The 17,965-nt window shown below is 58.0% G+C and overlaps 1 protein-coding gene across 2 annotated transcripts in view; it reads left to right on the top strand.

Annotated features, from left to right (window-relative positions):
- Positions 1 to 17,965, top strand: part of COL5A1 (collagen type V alpha 1 chain) — a 151,054-nt gene that overhangs the window by 75,371 nt on the left and 57,718 nt on the right. For both annotated transcript variants that reach the window (XM_072778551.1, XM_072778550.1), the window contains exons 12-25: positions 200 to 274; positions 1,083 to 1,175; positions 2,529 to 2,585; positions 3,441 to 3,494; positions 3,840 to 3,893; positions 6,148 to 6,201; positions 7,416 to 7,469; positions 8,639 to 8,692; positions 10,542 to 10,586; positions 12,372 to 12,425; positions 12,905 to 12,949; positions 13,518 to 13,571; positions 13,797 to 13,841; positions 14,644 to 14,697. In XM_072778551.1, coding sequence (XP_072634652.1) covers positions 200 to 274; positions 1,083 to 1,175; positions 2,529 to 2,585; positions 3,441 to 3,494; positions 3,840 to 3,893; positions 6,148 to 6,201; positions 7,416 to 7,469; positions 8,639 to 8,692; positions 10,542 to 10,586; positions 12,372 to 12,425; positions 12,905 to 12,949; positions 13,518 to 13,571; positions 13,797 to 13,841; positions 14,644 to 14,697 — 792 coding nt within the window. The remainder of the gene's footprint in view (positions 1 to 199; positions 275 to 1,082; positions 1,176 to 2,528; positions 2,586 to 3,440; positions 3,495 to 3,839; positions 3,894 to 6,147; positions 6,202 to 7,415; positions 7,470 to 8,638; positions 8,693 to 10,541; positions 10,587 to 12,371; positions 12,426 to 12,904; positions 12,950 to 13,517; positions 13,572 to 13,796; positions 13,842 to 14,643; positions 14,698 to 17,965) is intronic.

Raw genomic sequence — 17,965 nt, 5'->3', positions numbered from 1 at the left:
CTCATCCTCAGCCCATGGCCAGTGCCCCTCCCTTCCCTGCACTTGGCTTCTGGAACATTCCACGCCATGGGGTCTTGCTTTTCTGTGCTTGCCTCCTAACTTTCCTCGTGAGCTGCAGCTCTGACCTCCTTGTCTGGACATAGCCCTGGTCCATCCCTGTTGCATTCTCACCCAGCTGCCTTGGGTCCTCTGTCCACAGGGTCCCCCTGGACGCCCAGGCCTTCCTGGGGCTGATGGGCTGCCTGGCCCTCCCGGAACCATGCTCATGCTGCCTGTGAGTATCCTTCATTGTGGGGGTGGGCGGCTGGGGTGGGTGGGCTCAGGGCTCGAGATGTGGTGGAAAGGGGGCCCTGAGCTCTGGGTCCGAGGGGGCCATCCCTTGCCACGGAGTCACTCTGATGTGGGCCAGCCATCTTGTAGAAATAGGCTCCTCTGGAATGGACCCTGGTTGGTTGAGGCCTCCAGCTCTCTGCAGGCGCCCAGGGCTGTCCTGTCTAACAGGCGGGAAGTCTGGCTCTGCAAGGAAGCTGAGTGGCATCTGTCCGTCTCCACTGCGACCTCCATGTGAGCATGCTACCGGCCAGTCCCACCTTGTGCCTGACCTGCCCTTGACCTTGTGGTGTCATGTCCTTTACTAGGAGCCCAGGCCCAGGAGGACAAGTGTGTGGCACTTGCTGGCACTTGGACATCAGTCTTCTGGCTGGTGACCCGGTGCTGCCCAGGAGGCTGGGCATAGCTTGGGGAGACCCCGTGTGAAGCCAGGACCTTCCTGGCTAGGCCTCCCCGCTGCAGGCATTTGCACTGGGCCCTTGGCTCTTTCTTGCAAGAGCTAGGGGCTGCAGGGTTGCAGAGTGAGGTGCTGCAGAAGCCAGGAAGTTTTTCCCAGACTTGGGGCAGGTGTCCAGGTGGCCCCAGGGCTGAGGCTGGCAGGTGGAGCTAGGGCTGTATGTCCCAGGAGGGGCCCGGCGCCAGATGCTGTCCAACCAGACTCCCCCAAGGCTCTGCTGTCACCTCAGGGGCTGGGGTCCAGCGTGGGCACCCTCATCAGTGCCTCCGTTGACCTTCTGACTTAACACCCACAGTTCCGCTTCGGAGGGGGTGGCGATGCCGGCTCCAAAGGTCCCATGGTGTCGGCTCAGGAGTCCCAGGCTCAAGCAATTCTGCAGCAGGCTAGGGTAAGTGGTCCCTGCCTCCCTGGTGCCCTGGGGTCCAGGGAGGGGTGTGTGTGCTCAACTCTGGGAGATCAGGATGCTGAGGGGACATGCGCTTGTCTAGCTGGGAACCCAGGCTAGCCTTGGGAAGGGGCAGGGAGGTGTCTCAGGGCTCGTCCATGCTGAGGGACCAGGCTCCTGGATATGGATGTGCAGGGGCCACCTGCTGTTCCCCATGGGGCTCCAGGGATGGAGAGACCTGGAAGTGGCTCGCTGCAGGGAGTGGGGCTGAGTCAGAGCCCCTGGGGCTCCCAAGGAGTGTTTGCTCCCTGACTGCTCCACTCTGTAAATCAGCCGAGTAGTGAGCCGAGGTTTTCATGGATGATGCTTCAGATTGGAGACTGCAGATGACAAGAGCAAACCCCGGTTCTGTGGGATGGGTGGTGGGTGATCCTTCCGTGGAGCATTGCCTCTAATGGGGCAACTCAGGACGCTTCTGAATAATCCCTTGTTTGGACAATATTTATGTGGCTCTGGCGCAGCGGAGGTGATGTTAATGATCAGAACGTATGGATAATTACAGGATGGCTTGAGTATTGAGCTGTTGCCGTGGAATAAAGCATCCGCGTGATGCAACGCAGTGCCGTGCGTGACGAACCCCATCGCCTGCGGCTGGATTTACTGGCTGGGCCTGCCCGGCTGGCCTTTTAATCTGAGTGCTTTAATTGAAGCCAAATGGATGATGGGCTTACAAGATTTTATAATGCAAACAAATCTTTTCCAAAATGAAAATGGCACCGTGCAGGGGCTGGGGGGTAGGGAACTGAGTGCCAGAAGAACTGAGCAGAGGAGATCCTTCAGGAAGGGGGATTGGGCTGGGCTGGGCTGGGGTACGTGGGAGCTGGGCCCCGGAGCTGGGCCCTGGGTGGGACAGGACAGGTGGCGGTCAGGGGTGCCCTAGGAAGGTATCCACGTGAGGTCTGCAGGTGACGGTGGCTCCAACAGCTCGCTGTTCCGGGACTTACTTGTTTTACCCACGGAGGGCCCCCAGAACTTTCCCCAGCTGCTGGAGGGTGCCGGACGTGTCTCTGGGGTGGGGGGAAGTGTGGTGCTGATGTTGAACATGAGTGCACAAGGGTGTGGATGCTGGCTGGGGAGGAAGGAAGAGGTCGGCACCCAGGGGGTGGAGTGATGGTCCCCACAGGGGGGCACCCCACCCCCGGTTTCTACCCCCACCTCCCCCTCAGCCTTGGTCCTGGGTTTCTGGAGCTCCATCCACCCCCCTCCTGCAGACACCCACGTTGGGCCTTCCCTGCCCGGAGGAGGCTCCCCTGCTAGCACCAGCTGTTTCTCAGCCTGCCCCGTTTTCTCTTGCAGCTGGCACTGCGGGGGCCGGCTGGCCCAATGGGTCTTACAGGGAGACCGGGCCCCATGGTGAGTCCTTGGTGGGAAAGAGTGGGGGAGTGTGGTGAGGGCTGGGGCATCCTTTGGGCTCCCAGCTCATCCAGAGAGGGCACACTTCAAGCTCCTATCAAGCACTGATTCTATCAGCGGCACCCCAGTGGGCACTGGGGCCCCGGGTATGGGTGGGGTGGGAGGCTGTGGTGGCCGGGGTGCTGGGAAGCCTACCACACCTGCTCTGTCCTTGACCTAGGGAGCCCCAAGCCTTTCTTTCTGACTGTCTTCATCCTTTACAATCATGTTTCCAAAGTTGGGAGTACTTCGGGGGCAGATCTGGGATTCCTTGCGCCGCCCCCTCCCCAGCTGCACAAGCTGTGTGGTGTGTGTGTGCCCAGGCACACTCAGGGTCGGCAGACGAGGTCCCTAGGGAGTGCGGGTGGCCTTTGCAGTTTGCAGGGAAATGGAGGATTTAAATGCGCCCCCCGACCCCCGTTCCCTGGGGTGGACTTGGCTCTCTGCCCTTCCCTGTCTGTCCTGGCTCAGGGCTGCTCCTGCCCCATCATGGCCTGGCGATGCCCACGCATTGCCCTGAGCTGGGGGCTGTGACGGACCCCAGTCATTGTTCTAGAGATAGAGAGACAAATGCTTGTGAGGGCTTCGTGGTCCTCATACCATACGCTCCACTGACCATTTTGTTTAAAACCAAGAACACATCCGCGTAACTGGGCAGTTAACTGCTCATCCCTCGGGCTCTGTCCAGGGCAGGCAGGCTGGGCTCCGGGGGCTGAGAGCTCTGTGGGTTCTCAGCGGGAGCCCTGCCCCATGGGGCGACCCCCTCCCTGGGGTCTGTGTGATGTGCATTCCTTAACCCAGACCCTGTCTCCCTAGGGCCCTCCGGGCAGTGGAGGTCTGAAGGGCGAGCCGGGAGACATGGGGCCTCAGGTATGTAGGCACCTGCCCTTGCTGCTTGGAGGGGCACCTCCTGGGCATCAGAGGTGGTGGCCACCAGAATGGGGGACACAGCGCTGCATTTTCTCAAGGAAGCCGGTGGGAACTGTCATGGTTTTGTGCAGCATATGCCGCATGTGGGCGTGTGGCAGAAATAGCTGCGGGGACCAGGCTGGCTGTGCCCTGTTGGGCTCTCACTCGGGCAGCAGGTCCTGTGCCCTGCCCGGAGCTGCTTGTGAGCCGCCTCTGCCGGCTTGCTGAGCATGGGACCAGGCTCTGCTCTTTCCTCTGAGGAACATGGACGCAGCCTGACCCTGTGCTGTCTCTGATTCCTGACAGGGTCCCCGAGGTGTGCAGGGCCCGCCTGGCCCCGCCGGAAAGCCTGGAAGAAGGGTGAGTTTAGCGGCTCGGGGACAGCAGCTGGGTCACGCTGGGGGGTGGGGGTCTGTGGTGGGTCTGCTGGTGCCTCCGGTGCCAGGCCTGAGGCCTAAAGCCTGGATTCTCCACTCTCCTCTGAGGGCAGCTATTTTCAAGGCCCAACACCCTTCCCCAGGATGGGAGCTACACCACAGGTGCTCTGCATCCTGGGGCTGGTACGGCTTGCCCACCTCTGCTGCTCTGGCCTCTGGCCTCCGTCCTGAGCACCTTAATTTTATTTATCAAACATTTTCATGGAGGCCTTTGGGAGCAAGTGTGGAGAAGACAGAGTGATGGGTGGACCTTACTTCCATGGGGTGGCCTCGTTTCCCCAGAAATGGCCTTGGCCTGGGGGGAAAATGGCCCAGTGGATATCTGGACCCCCGACGACTTTGGTAGGCAGGGGGTCTACTGAATGGAACTAGTTTGTTTCCATGTGACTGTGGCTGCTGAACAGGGTGTGCGTTTACAGGTTAGTATGAATTAACGATCCCCATCCAGACCAGCCAGGGAGAATCTGATGGGCTCATGTCATGCTCTACTGAGTGGGTCTTTCCAGCCAGAGGAGGCTTCTAGGGGGAAGAGAGGGCTTGTTCCTAGGGTGTCCTTGTCCGGCTGTCCCTTGGGGCTGCCCATGCCCCTTTGCTTGGACAGTGTGCAGGTGGACAGGGCTCCTCGGGGGGCGGGGGGAGGCTGACAGTAGTCATGAGCCAGAGTGATGGGGGCATCGTGCTCGTGTAGCTGTCAGGACATGGGTTCCGATGCGTGGGGGATGCAGGCCCCAGGCAGGGTGGGACCCACATCTCCACACAGCCTGCTGATGCCAGATTTGGGGACTCTTGGGTGACAGCCAGGGGTTCATCTTGGATCCGATTCCAGAAAAGGTTTTATTTCATTAAAGGTTTCTGTGAGTCTCTGTAAATGCTTTGTGTCCTGTGTCCCCTGGGGATGGTTCCTGGGCAGGCAGGAGGGTGACAGAGGGATGGAGGGGCGGGGAAGGCGGAGAGCCGGTCCTCCCACAGCTGACGGGGTTCCTCGGCCCGGGGTGAGAGCACCCTGTCTGCAGGAGGAGAGGTGGCAGGAAGCCGGAGGGGCTGCACTGGCCTGGCTGCTTCTCTGGCTGGAGCCCTGGCTGTGACCGTGGGAGCAGCTGCGTGTCCTGCCAGGAAGCCTCCTTTGGTTTCTGAGTGTGTGCATACCTGTGGCGCCCCCCACCCGCCCTCATTGGTCCCCCCACCCAACCCCGTTCCCCTGGCTTGGCTTCTGCATTTTGCCCTCGAGCTGCGTTGCCTGGGCACCTTTCCTGAGGTGACGTTTCATCCCTGGCAGCTCCACATAACCTTTAACCCCGAGGAAGACAGACCATCTTCTTGGGGTCCACCCTGGTCCCTGGCTTCTTTCCTTCTCTGCTGCTGCCCTGTCGCCCCCATTTTCCAAACTTTCTCTGTGCTTGGTGGTGAGCGGCCCAGTGACAGCCTCGTTTGACCAGGGGCTCACGGGACACGGGGAGGAGAGCGGGTATTGATCTGGCTCAGCCCTTCACACTCGGCTAGCTGACATTGCTCATTAGTGAGTTGGCACCTGGCTGAGTCCCTGTCCCTGGCCAGGTGGCCTCAAACCTGGCGGGGCTCTATTGGGGTGACCCTGGGGCCTGCCCTTCATCCTTGTGGCCGGCCGGGTGGGGCCCGTGGGCTTGTCCCTGGCAGTTTGCTGGAAATACCTGGAGGTAACAGTCCCAGGAGCAGCCTCCATGGATGCAGCGTCTTGCTCACAGTGGGCAGCTGTGTGGCTTTCGTGAGACAAGTTCTTTCGTAGTCGCTTGGACTAATCCTAGGTGCTTTGCTTTCTGAGACTCTCCAGCCAGCAGTCTGGCTTCTGGATGGAGGAAGGGAAGTGAGCTGCGTATTGCGGCTGAGGCATGATCTCTCGAGAGCCACAGACCCCCAGACTCCCAGGCCCATGGGCGGATGGACAGCGTTGCCTGGCTGCCCTCCTGCCACATGGTCTTACCCCCAAACACAGAGAGGCAGGTAGTATTACCTCTATCTGGCACTTCAGATGGCAAGGCCCAGGAGGACTGGAACCATATCAAGAGGCATGGAGCAGCCCCAGGACCCCAGGCCTGGGTCCTCCCGGCCAGCCTGGCCACATGGGGCTATGTGGCTCAGCTTAGCCTCACCGGAAGCCACCACTCACCAGTCCCCATGACAGCTTGCCTCCTGTGTTCCAGGGCCGAGCTGGGAGTGACGGAGCCAGAGGGATGCCCGGACAAACTGGCCCCAAGGTAGGCTACACTCACCACCTCCCTGTGTTCTGGGACCATGGCCGCCATCACTGTTGTCATGCTGGTGACGTGGCCAACGTGTTGGTTACATGGTGGATGTAATTTTGGTCACAAGTAATGACTAATGACATTCATGCTCATCTGGGGAGGGGACCTGGGGGGTGAGGAAGGCTCTGCATGGATCCGTCTTTCTGATGTGTTGGCATGAGGACTGACTGGGCTGGTGGGGTGAGTGTCACAAGCAGGTGTGACAACTGCAGCTGGTTTGCTTAGGGGGCAAATTTGCTCCTTTCAAGAGAGTGGTGAATGTAGGGGGGCAGGGGGCATCCCAGCTATGGAAACCATGGACAGGCAACAGGATCCCACATGGGGGTCAACACAGGAATGCCAAGTGCGCAGGGCAGGGGGTCCTCTTGTCCAGTTTTGGGATGTCTGCCCCTCATTGCAGGGAGCGAGTAGACACTGCATATGGGTCACTGCAGGGCTCGTATCTTGGCTCTGGGAGAGCTGTCCTGGGCAGTGTGTGGTGCCAGAAGAAAGGCTTGCTTCTCCAGGGAGCACACCATGCTGTGGATGGTCACCTGGACTGGGTGGAGATGGGTTACCAACCCTGCTGGGTGTCCGAGACACCTGTTCATGCTGTAACTGGTGCGGACAAGCTCAGATGCTCCCTGTGCATCCTGAGCTCACATGAGGCTCTGGTCTCACATCCCCGGGGTGGCAGGATGGAAGAAAGGCTTCTTGGGTCACTCCCAGTAGACCATGGTCTTCTTCCAACCGACCTGAACTAGCCTGTGCTCAGCCTCACCCCACATGGTTTTGCGATGGCCATGAGATAGGGCAGGGTGGCCAGGGAGCCAGGGTAGTGCCGGCCCATCTGCTGGGTAGTATGTGCGCTGAGGGTGTAGTGGCAAACAGGACAGGCACACGTGGAGGTGCTGCCGTGGTCACTTGGCCAGCAAGACTCAGAGTCTGTGGCCCAAGGACAAAAGTCACCTCTGTGTTTCTGACCTTTGTTGGTGTTTGTGGGGAAAAGAGCCTGGGAACCTGGATCCAAGGCAGTGGAACACATGGTGTGTGGAGGCCGGTGGTCACCACATGTGAAGTTCCTGGGGCCCGGGGTGCACTGACACTGCCTGAGCCGTGGCCGAGGGACAGCAGCTGAGCTGTGTGCATGGCATGGTCTCTGAGCAGCCTCTCTGTCCCTCTTGCAGGGTGACCGTGGCTTCGATGGCCTGGCTGGACTGCCGGGAGAGAAGGGCCACCGGGTAAGTGTCCTGTCGGAGTGTCCCTGGTACAGAGGTCCCGGTGGAGTCCACACAGTGGATGTTATTTCTAGACAGCTGGAGGGCTCTGGCGTGGGGCTGCGTGCCCTCTGGTCTAGGGGGTCACTAAGGAGACTCCAGGGTGGGGGAGTGGAAACCAGTGCTGACATGATGCCTTTGTTGGTGGGAGGTCAGCCCAGAGGAAGCTGGTTTCTTCTCTGTGGCTTCTGATGGAAGAGCCCGGCAGGCCTGGCACCCTGGTGGTGCTGATGGGCGAGGGGGGATCCTTCCTCAGAGACGCCCGCTGCCTGATAAACGGGGCCTGTCATGCCCTCGGTGAAGTGATTTCTAAGCTGCCAAGGACCCTTTGCAGCATCAGTGGTGACTTGGGGCAGCTGGGCATGACCCACGTGGTGCAGTGATAAGGGCGGGCCACATGCTGTGGCCGGCAGCCCTGGTCTCTCTCCGTGTGATGGCCTCGTGCCGCTCATCGGACATTTTCTCCCTTCCCTGCCCTGTGAGAAGCAGACCATGTCTCTTCTATACTTCAGCACATAGCGGACACATGTGCGTGTGTGTACACGCATGCACACACACGTTTGTTGGCTGTGTCAGGGGGTTTAGCCATCACGTCCCAGGGGGCGTTGAGAGAGGGCTGCAGTAATGTACCAAAGCTGCGTTGTCCACAGTATCCAACCATGACATGGGGACTGGACACAGACAGCCACCACGTTGGGGCCAGTGGGATCCACGGATGTGCATTCATTGAGCACCAGCTGTGTGTGAGGCCTGAAGTGGCCAGGGGTGGGAGGTGGGCTGGTGCTAACCCTTAGGACACTGGCTGTCCAGGGTGGTAGCTCTTTCTTGGGGGATCCAGTGGGCTGGGGGTATTCTTGCTTCCCATAGAGAAGCGGGCAAGGGTTGCTCAGGCCCCGCTGCCGTGTCCTGAGGTCCCAGGGTGCTCCATGTCCGTGGATCTGCCCGGCCCTACTAGAGCCAGTCCAGCAAACCGGCCTCCCCACACCAGTCTCCCAAATGGCCTCCTGTGGCCCCAGAGTCTCCATGGTCTCAGGATATCCAGTGTCAGAATCACAGGAAGATGGATGGGCATTTGGGACCATCATGTGCGGCTGCTCCCGAGTGCTTGACACTGACCCCTCTTGACTTCTCAGGGTGACCCTGGTCCTTCTGGGCCACCGGGACCTCCAGGAGACGATGGAGAACGGGTATGTACCCTCCTGCCTGCCCCCTCGGGGGGTCTGGGCTAGAAACCACTGGGAAACGCCAGTAGCTATGCGTTTGGCCACCAGGCATGAGGCTAGGGGAGGAGGGGTTGTGGAGGGCAAAGCCATGGGATGTGGGGACAGGCCACACGCCACTTCTGAGATAAAGCAGGTGAAAATTTGTAGCTTGACTGTTGGTCCTGTGCTGCGTGGCGTCCTGGATCTGCTTTCACTTGCCACTGGTCGCAGAAAGAGGGCCCTTCGGGGAGGCAGATGCCCAGGTCACCATGGAGGAGGGGTGTCAGGAGAGGTCATGAGCTCAGGGTCTCAGCTTGTCTCATGGTCCGGGGGTAGGCGGGGGGGGGTGGCGGAGCCCGGAGATCTGGGGGGTGGGTGGAGAGTCTGGGACAGACCATCCTTGGTCTGGAGGCCGGTTGGGCAGCTGGCTGGGTGTGTGCAGTGGGGAACAATGCTGTGCCCGAGTTTGGACCATGCCTGGAGCTGGGCCTCCCCCGGGGGCTCTGCAGAGTCCCCATGTCTGTCAGGTGTGTCTTCCTGGGGCTGCAGGCTCAGTGTCAGACCAAAGCACAGTTATCCTGAGGCAGAGGAGCATGGGAGTGGTTAAGCCCCCCATACACTCCAGCCACTTACACTGTGTCCCAGGTATTAGGGGTGTTTTAGGGAAAAAGTTTGAAGCCCTGTGAATAAGAGGAGCAGGTGAGGCATAGGAAGGCCAGGCCCTGGTGGCCACCAGCTCTCAGATTGGTCTTGTCAGGGCACCTTCTCCTATCTGGGCCCCCACGCAGCTCACTGCACCATGAGAAAGGAGGGGAGGGTCCTTCTGGGTGTCTGCACCTCTCGAATCAGAGGAGGTGTGTGTGTGTGTGTGTGTGGATACATAGCGTATGTGCTTGTGTGTGAGTGTGCAGGGTACTTATGACTGCATGTGCATGCACAGTATCCACCCGTGCAGGCCTGGCTGTGTGTAGGCGCTCGTGTGTGTGTGCATGCGTGTGTGTGTGTGTGTGTGTGTGTGTGTGTGTGGTGAGGAGAAGGGAGCAGTGTGTTGATCGAGAGCAGCAGAGTACTGACAAGCAGCTCCTGACCTGGGACTAGTGGAGCCTCAGCAGCATTTCCTTCTCCAGCCAGAAGGAAAAGACTCATCTTGGTTCCTCCCCCAGCTGTGTTTAGGGCCCTGGCAGAGAGGTTAGGGTACCTTGGGGTTGGCCCAGGGGATCTGGTGACCGTCTCTCACTCCTTCCCACCTCAGCTCTGTCACTTGTGTTCCAGTCTGTCATTTACCCCTCTTCTCTCCCCCCTCCCTCCCTCTCTCCCCTCCCCCTCTCTTCCTCCCTTGGCCCTCCCTGCTCCTTCCCTAACACCTGTCATCCCCCCCTCCCTCCCTTCCCTGTCTCTCCCCTCCCCCTCCCTCCCTCCTTCCCTATCACCTGTCATCTCCTCTCTCTCCCCCTCCCTCCTCCCTACCACCCTGTCCTATTTTCCATCTCTTTCTAGCTTTCATCCCTCCATCATTCACTCCTGTCCTTCCCCATCAAGGTAACCAAATCTTTGCTCCCGTGACTCCTCCTGTGCAGCCTTTTCCTCATTGGAACTGTGGTTTGTACCATCCTGAGCAGAATGTCCCAGGGCCCCAGATCCCACCTTTTCCCTGCAGCTTTATGGGAGTGAGGACATTCAGGCCTTCCCAGCAGGTCCCAGGGCTGGTAAATCTGGCATAGGCTGAAGTGGCCCCAGGACAAAGCATCCTTCTGCACAGCCTCAGGGAACATTGTCTCTCTGTCTGGGCTTCTAGAACTTGTCCCTAAAATCTTGCCTCTTTTCTCCCCAACAGGGTGATGACGGAGAAGTTGGGCCCAGAGGACTGCCTGGGGAACCTGTAAGTCTTGATCGGGTTCTGTCTCAGCATGGAGATGGGCTGCCCAAGGAGGCCAGGCAGGGCAGAAGCAGGGACCGACCCAGAGTGTAGATTAGAGGGGGGTCAGCCTTGGGACAGACACATCTGGGGGATTCTCGAGGAAGGAAAAAGAGCACATTGGAAAGGCTAGTAGGGCAGATATGACCTTCCACAGAGGAAGAAGCTGAGGCTGGAAGGGCTGTGATTGGGACTCCAGGCTGCAGGCATGGTGGGTGTCCAGGGCTATCATGGTGGGTGTCCGGGGTCATCATGGTGGGAGTCTGGGGTCATCATGGTGGGAGTCCAGAGCCATCATGGTAAGTGTTCAGGGTCATCATGGGGGGTGTCCAGGGTCATCATGGTGGGAGGCCAGGGCCATCACAAGGGGAGTCAGCGCCACTGTGGTGGGTATCTGGGGCCATCGTGGTGGTGTCCAGGCTGCAGGCATGGTAGACACCCAGAGCACACCAGGCACATGTCCAGGGGCAGTTGCAGGGACTGATCAGACAGTTTGCCATCCCTTCTCATGTCTACACATCCCAGAAATGGAGCCTTCCATCAGGGTGGCTCTGCCATGGCATCAAACGGCTTTTTTCCCCAAGCCGACCTCTACCCAAGTAGAGGGTCACCTTCATTGGTGACAAAGAACACCATGGTTACTTTTCGAATGTCTCATTTTGTTGTCCACGTCGCTGTGGCCATATGCATCTAGTGATGTTAATTGAGGACACGTACTGTGAACATGGCACAGAGAGAGAGCCCAGGGTTGTGCTCACACGTTTACTGGGGACTAAATTATACCCTGGATGACTGATGAGCCCCTAAGGAGAATCCATTACCCAGTCCTCTCCCTAACACGCACCTGAGCGATACCTCTGGGTTATTAACTCCTAGAAAGCATTTACAGGGCCAGGTATTTAAATAATGAAGGGAACAGTTCCATGGCAATGAGCAGGGGAAGATTCTTCTTCCATGGCCTCTGAAGAGCATCCATCAACATTAAGGGTGCTCATGCCTTGGTTAAGGGCTGGGTGATCCCCCAGCAGGTGAGGCGGGTGTGAGTGGTTCATGATGGGGCTCCTGCATGTGGTGAGCAACGACTCTGCTATGTCACCTTTTAAATCTCCTGATCCGTGCTGGAGTCGGCACTGCCTTGAGACTGTGTCCCTCGGCCTGCTCATGGGGCTGTGCCCCCATGTACCCCTTGCCACAGGAGAGGGAGAGGCTGAGCTCTGGGTTCTTGTGGTATCCCAGAGAAAACCTGAGCCCTGTGCTTAGTCTCTGTATTTGGTCACCATGTCCCCATCAGTGTGTCCTCCCTCCACCTTCTGTTGTCAGACATGCAGCCGCATGGAGGGATGTGAGAGGGAGCAGTAATGAGACAGGGACAAAAGTGTGCCATGCAGCAGAGCATCTTTGTGGCCTCTGAGGGGAGAGCTTTTGTGTGCACCTGCCCTGAGCAAGGGTGAAAGAGCCCCCTTGACTTGAAAGGCTCCCCTTGCTCTGAGGGTGCCCTTCGATCTCCTGAGCCACTGGTTAATTCTGGGCTCCTGCCTCTGCTTCCCAGAGCCCAGGTGGAGACTGGGGTGGGGTGAGGAAGTGAGGCAGGTGAGGACAGTGTGCTGGCCACGCCTCCCAGGGAGATGTGGACACCTGTGTGGCAACAGAGGCTCTGGGAGGAATGGGGCTGCAGGATTTGCCACGAGGCAGGGCCAGAGTGGGGATTCTTGACCAAGTGTGAACAGTCCTTGCTCTTTCCTCTTGCAGGGACCGCGTGGTCTGTTGGGGCCAAAGGGGCCCCCAGGCCCTCCTGGACCTCCGGTAAGGCGTGTCACCTTGTACACTTGCCCAGGGCTAGTTGAGGGGGGGGCTCTGATGCTCCCAGGTCGAGGAAGCCCTCCTGCAGGTGTAGCCTTGAGCATGGAGACAGAGGCCAGCTGGCTGTAGGGCTCTCTGCTTTCTCATGCGGCACATGCCTTTACAAACAGGCCCCAGATGCCTTGTGTCCCCCTTTGGAGACCTTGCAGCAGCTCCTGTGAAAGATCTGTTGGGAGGCAGCATGTGGTCCTGGCGGGGCTCTGTCCTGGTGGGTGGCTTCCCTGGGCCTGCCCTGCCTGATGCTGGGGCCTGGCAGCTCCACTGACCCCAGGCCCATCAACCCTTGCCCTTCCCCAGAGGGTGTGCCATCCCCAGACACGTGGCCAGGATGCCAAGGCGGGTCACGTGGGGTTCTCCCTGTGAGCATCACGAATTCTTTAGCATTCTGTCTTGTTTTTTGCTTTTCTTTCAATCTCATCCAGGGTGTAACGGGTATGGACGGCCAACCAGGCCCAAAAGGAAACGTGGTAAGTCCCGGGGGTCTGCCGCCCGGCTGTTGCCGACAAACCGGGTGGGGATCCGAGGAGGAGGCCACGGCCCTGAGTCCCGGCCCCCACGGAGCCAGCCATAGGAGAGCTCGCAGCCATGGTCCCCTGGCCATGCTTGCTGCCGCTAGAGCCAGGCCACAGCTGCGCAGGCATAGAGGGACCTGCCTTCTCCCTGCCCTGTGCTCTCTCTGGTGATGAGCGTGGACTATGAGCCAAGCCCATGACAGATAGGTCCCATGACTCTACTGGGGGACTTGAGTGCATTTTGCGGAACGTTCTACCAAATGGAATACTTTCTGGTCCGTTCCTTTCACGGGCTCCTTCCTGGTGGCCATCTGGCTGCACTGGCAGAGACAACTGAGTGCTGCTGGCATCGGGGTCAGCATGGAGGGCCTTGCAGGTGCCAGGGCCTGGTTCCCCTCTGCCGTGGGGCCACCTGCCTCCTCCTGCCTGGGCATGGTCCTCTGACACTGCTGTTGGGCGTGATAGTACGTTGTTCTCCTGCCGGTCCCCTGGAGTCCCCATCCCTTGCTTCTGTTCCCTCTAGGGCCCCCAGGGAGAGCCTGGCCCCCCGGGACAGCAGGGTAACCCAGGCGCCCAGGTAAGCCAGCAGCAGCGGGCAGTGGGCGGGGCAGGTGTTCGGTGGGGTGTCCTGGGCCCTGTGCTGCCAGTCCCGGCCAAAGGGACCTACAGCCTGGATGTGACCTAGAACCGAGTCGTTGGTGTGCAGATGAGGGGGAGGGTGCTGGGGGGAGGTGGACAAGGGGTGGGGAGGAGTTGGGAGCCAACTTCCTTGACCTTTCCTGCCCTACTGTTCCTCTCCTAGGGTCTCCCAGGCCCCCAGGGTGCCATTGGTCCTCCAGGGGAAAAGGTGAGTGGGCTGTACCAATGTAGGGGGGGTGCCCCACCTGCCAGAAGGGTGTGTTCCTGCCAGAAGGATGTGTTCCTGCCCCTGGGAAGCTCCCTCTGCCGGAGACCACAGAAATGCTGGCCCTCCCACCTAGGGAGGGAAGCTCAGCTCGCTGTGCACTGAGAAGATGAGCTCAGGGGAAGATGGGGGATCTCTGCCTTTCATTGATCATAAATTCACTCAGTCACCCATTCACTCATTGTCTGACTGTGTGTGAGGGTTGCCAGATTTAGGAAGAAAAAGAAACGCAGGGCACTCAGTTAAATTTGAATATTTGTCATCTGTCTGACATCCACATTTAACAGGGCATCTGTTTCCTTGTTGTTTGCTTGTGTTTTGTGTTTGCTAACTCAGGCAACCCTGAGTGTATCCTGGGCACCTGCTGAGTCCTGGGGGCTGGGGGGAGCCCCAGGGCCACGCATACATCTGCAGGCAGAGCTTGTGCTCAGCCCAGGTGCTTGCCTGGGCAGAGCTACTTGTAAGGCGTGGCTCTCAGTAGCACAGAGTGCCGGGCACTTGTCATCACTCAGCGGGCTGATTCTGCTCCTGTAGCAAAGCCTGCAGGCCCAGGAAGCCGCAGAGGGTGAGGGTCCTCCCGCTCTGGGTGCACTGGTTGCTGGAAGCTTCTGTGCCTCTGAGCATCCCTTTCTACAAATGTTCTTTGAGCAGAAAAGTTGAGATGTGCCCTCAGAGGCAGGTGGAGGGTGGGGCAGCCTAGTGGAGGGGCAACCCCAGGGCTCACGGGGTCTCTGGTTTGTTCCAGGGTCCCCTGGGGAAACCAGGCTTGCCAGGAATGCCCGGTGCCGATGGACCCCCGGTGAGTACCCTGCTCGTCTCACCCCTTCACAGCCACCCGCCCTGGGGGTCCCCCAGGCCTGCAGCTGCCCCCCTCGCCCCTCGTTTCCTCTCTCCCACCTCCGAGAATGAAGACCCCGCTGATTGCGAGCTTGCTTGCTCAGTAGTCACTGGGCTTCGAACACTTTTCCCTAATGAGCTCCAATCAAGGGGTGGAGACGGCATGAATAGGAGTGTGAGTTATTTATTGGGGGTGCTGCTTCATGACCAGAACCAGCCTGCATTGTTAACTCCCTGGAGGGCTGGGCTGGGCTCTGAGCCGGGTGCTGTGCCACTGGTTTGAAGGGAAGGACGACGCGCGTGCCGAGGGTATTTTTAGCGATCCCACACTGAGAAGGAGGGTATTCACAAGCACGGGCGCATTTTCAAAGTGTGAGCCCAGCTGTGGAGCCAAATTGGGTGGCGCCTCGAAATAGCGAGCCGGTGACAGGTCCAATCTGTGGCTGAGCTGTGTGGGAGGGAGGGGTGGGGAGGTGACATAGGGTCAGTGTGTGTTACAAGTATGTGTGGATTCATCTGCGCCCATCGCCCTCTTTGCAAGTTGCTGGTGGGATTTGGGGATTTGGGTTATTTTTAGAGGATTCAGGTGATGCTGCCTACACAGCCTGTTTCCAAGGACAAGCTGGCTGAATTACCTGTTTCAGATACGGCGTATTTTATTGTTCTAATCACGCCGTTAAAAACTAAGCAGCTCAGTATGTTGACAGCGAATTGGTGACTGTGTAAGGCACAACCATCCTCTTCCCTTTATGGTGGAGTGTGGTTCTGTCCAGGGCATCACACGTCCGTCCCTGCCCTTCCTCCTCTGAGCCGACGGCTCGCAGGCCTACCACGTGCAAGCTGCCCTGGGCCTCCTGTGGCCTCCCGTAGCCACAAGCCTGCGAGCATGGACACAGCATGTCGCTTACCTTCTCTAACTTATATTCACACTTAATTTCCTCTTCTGATTATAAAATAACACATCTTGTTATGGAAAATTAGCAAAGTAAATGGAATGACAACGAAATGAAAACCACCCTGACACCATCTCTGAGGCCCAACCCGCTGATAGCAGGGCGGCGCGGCTCCTCGCGTGCATTCTGCTCTCCAACCCCCGCCCTCCCCTGTGCATCTTCTGTAGCATTTGGTGTGAGGCCCTGTGGGTCTTCTGCAGGGGCTCACGGGGTGATGGTGCCGGGGGTGAGGCACTCTGTAGACCCCCACCTCCCTGACCTGACTGCTTCTTCCAGGGACACCCCTGCCCCGTCCCCACACTGACACTTCCTCCGACTCACTAGGCACCTCAAAGGGTCCGATGTCCTTCTAAATTGTAAGACCCCTGTCTGTGGGGCCCATGGGCTGCCTCTCCTGGACTCTGCCCTTCTCTTCTCCCAACCAGCACTTAAACCTGAAACAGGAACACATGGTAGACCCGTCTGAGTGTGTCTGTGCCGGCTGCACACCGCAGGTGCTTCCCGCTACAGGTGCCGAGGGTGACTGGTTGTCTCCTGTGAATTTGCAAGAATAGAGACATTGAAACACACTCTAGTTATGGAGGCAGCACACTGTTGATCATCCTTAAAGAGAGGGTTTTATTTCCTCCTTCCCTCGGGTTGGTTGGGTTTGGCTTCAGCTACAGAAAGGAAGGTTGATTTAAAGCCTTTCAGAAGGAGGGAGTGTTTCAGGGCAGATGCGCGCCTAAGCACATTGTTAAATCATCCTGGGGAGCTCAGGACGGAGAGATGGAGACATGAATTATGGTTCGAAGGAATATTACGGAGCCAGTAAAAACCGACTTTGGGCAAGTATTCCGTGACATGAGAAAAGGCCCACTACTCAATATTAAATTAAAAACACATCACGCGATGCCAGTTTAGCATGTATGTGTGCAGAAGATGGATCAGAGGGGCCATATCACACAATTAGCCAGGGTTGCTGCAGGCGGTGAGGTTATTAGGGCCTTCTTCTGCTTTTCCTCTTGCCTGAGGGAGGGTCTGTGGGGAACATATATTACTTTTTTAATCAGGAAAGTATCAAATACACATAATTTAAGCTTTATTATTTTTCCATTATACAAGTAATGCTCCTTACAGAGTACTGCAAACGTGTAAATGCACAGAAAGGAGGGGAGATAGTCTGGCCTTGTGCTGGGGAAAAAAAAATCAATCTCTTGTTTTGATGTATTTCCTTTCAGTGTTTTTCTGTTCCAATATTTTTAGTGAGTCTGCTTTATAAAGCTTTCCTCCCACGAAGTCACTCTCACTCTATACATCTAAGTTAAAATGCACCTAAAGAAATTGGGCCCCAATTCAAATAACGCTGATAAATTATGATGATTGCGGATGCATGTTGGCCGCTTGCTGCGTGGTGGGCGCAGTTCTGAGCGCTCTGCAGACCCGCAGGTGGTTGTGGCCACCAGGTGAGTAAGGACGTTACCATGTGGAGGGCATGGCTCTCCCCCCAAGGGGCCGATGTGGGCTCTGCCCTTAGTGTGTGTGTGTACTTGGCCGGGGCTTGAGCACCCACAGATGCCCTCCCGGTGCCCTTGTTTCCTTAATGGAAACATGTCTGTGGTCGATGGAAGCTGGACTAAAATCCCACCAAAGAACCCACATGGCAGAGAGGGGGCAGGATCCCTTCCCTCCCGGTCACCCCAGGGCAGGACACCTTCTCCTTGGCACTGTTTGGGTCCAGTGCGACCACCAAGAGGTGCTGGCCCCATGAGCCTTGTTTCTGAAAGGCAGGATGGTGGGCAGTGCATCCCGCTTGGGCCAGAGCAGCAGGTGGGGTGCCTGATTTCCCTCAAAGATGGCCCCCGCCAGGCTCCCCGTGCCCTGAGGCCTCCTAAGGGCACCCCACCCTGCAGAGGAACTTCCATACCCTCCCACTTGCTTCTGCATCAGGGCAGGCCATTTGCAACCACACTGAATCCAATTGCACAACTAATCAAAATAAAAAGGAGGACCCACAAAATCACTGATTCAAAGAGATGAGATTTAGGTCCCCATAATTCTGCTGTCTAGTGTTGCAGAAATAGAGCCCTCAACGTTTAGAACACTCGAGCTGAAGGAGCCATTGACACATGAGGAAGTGGAGGCCCAGAGAGGGCGAGTAACTGCCCCAACCAAGGTCACACAGAGGGTCAGGTGTAACCAGGACTAGAGTCAGACGCTTCCCTCACGGCATCCTCACCCTACCGCATGGCCTCTTTACTGGAATCTGTGGGGTATTTCCAGACAGTGAACTGTTTC

Source organism: Canis lupus, chromosome 16, assembly GCF_048164855.1.
Source record: "Canis lupus baileyi chromosome 16, mCanLup2.hap1, whole genome shotgun sequence".
Taxonomy (NCBI): domain Eukaryota; kingdom Metazoa; phylum Chordata; class Mammalia; order Carnivora; family Canidae; genus Canis; species Canis lupus.
The sequence above is the reverse complement of the archived record's forward strand: the minus strand, read 5'-3'. Positions and strand labels throughout refer to the sequence as shown.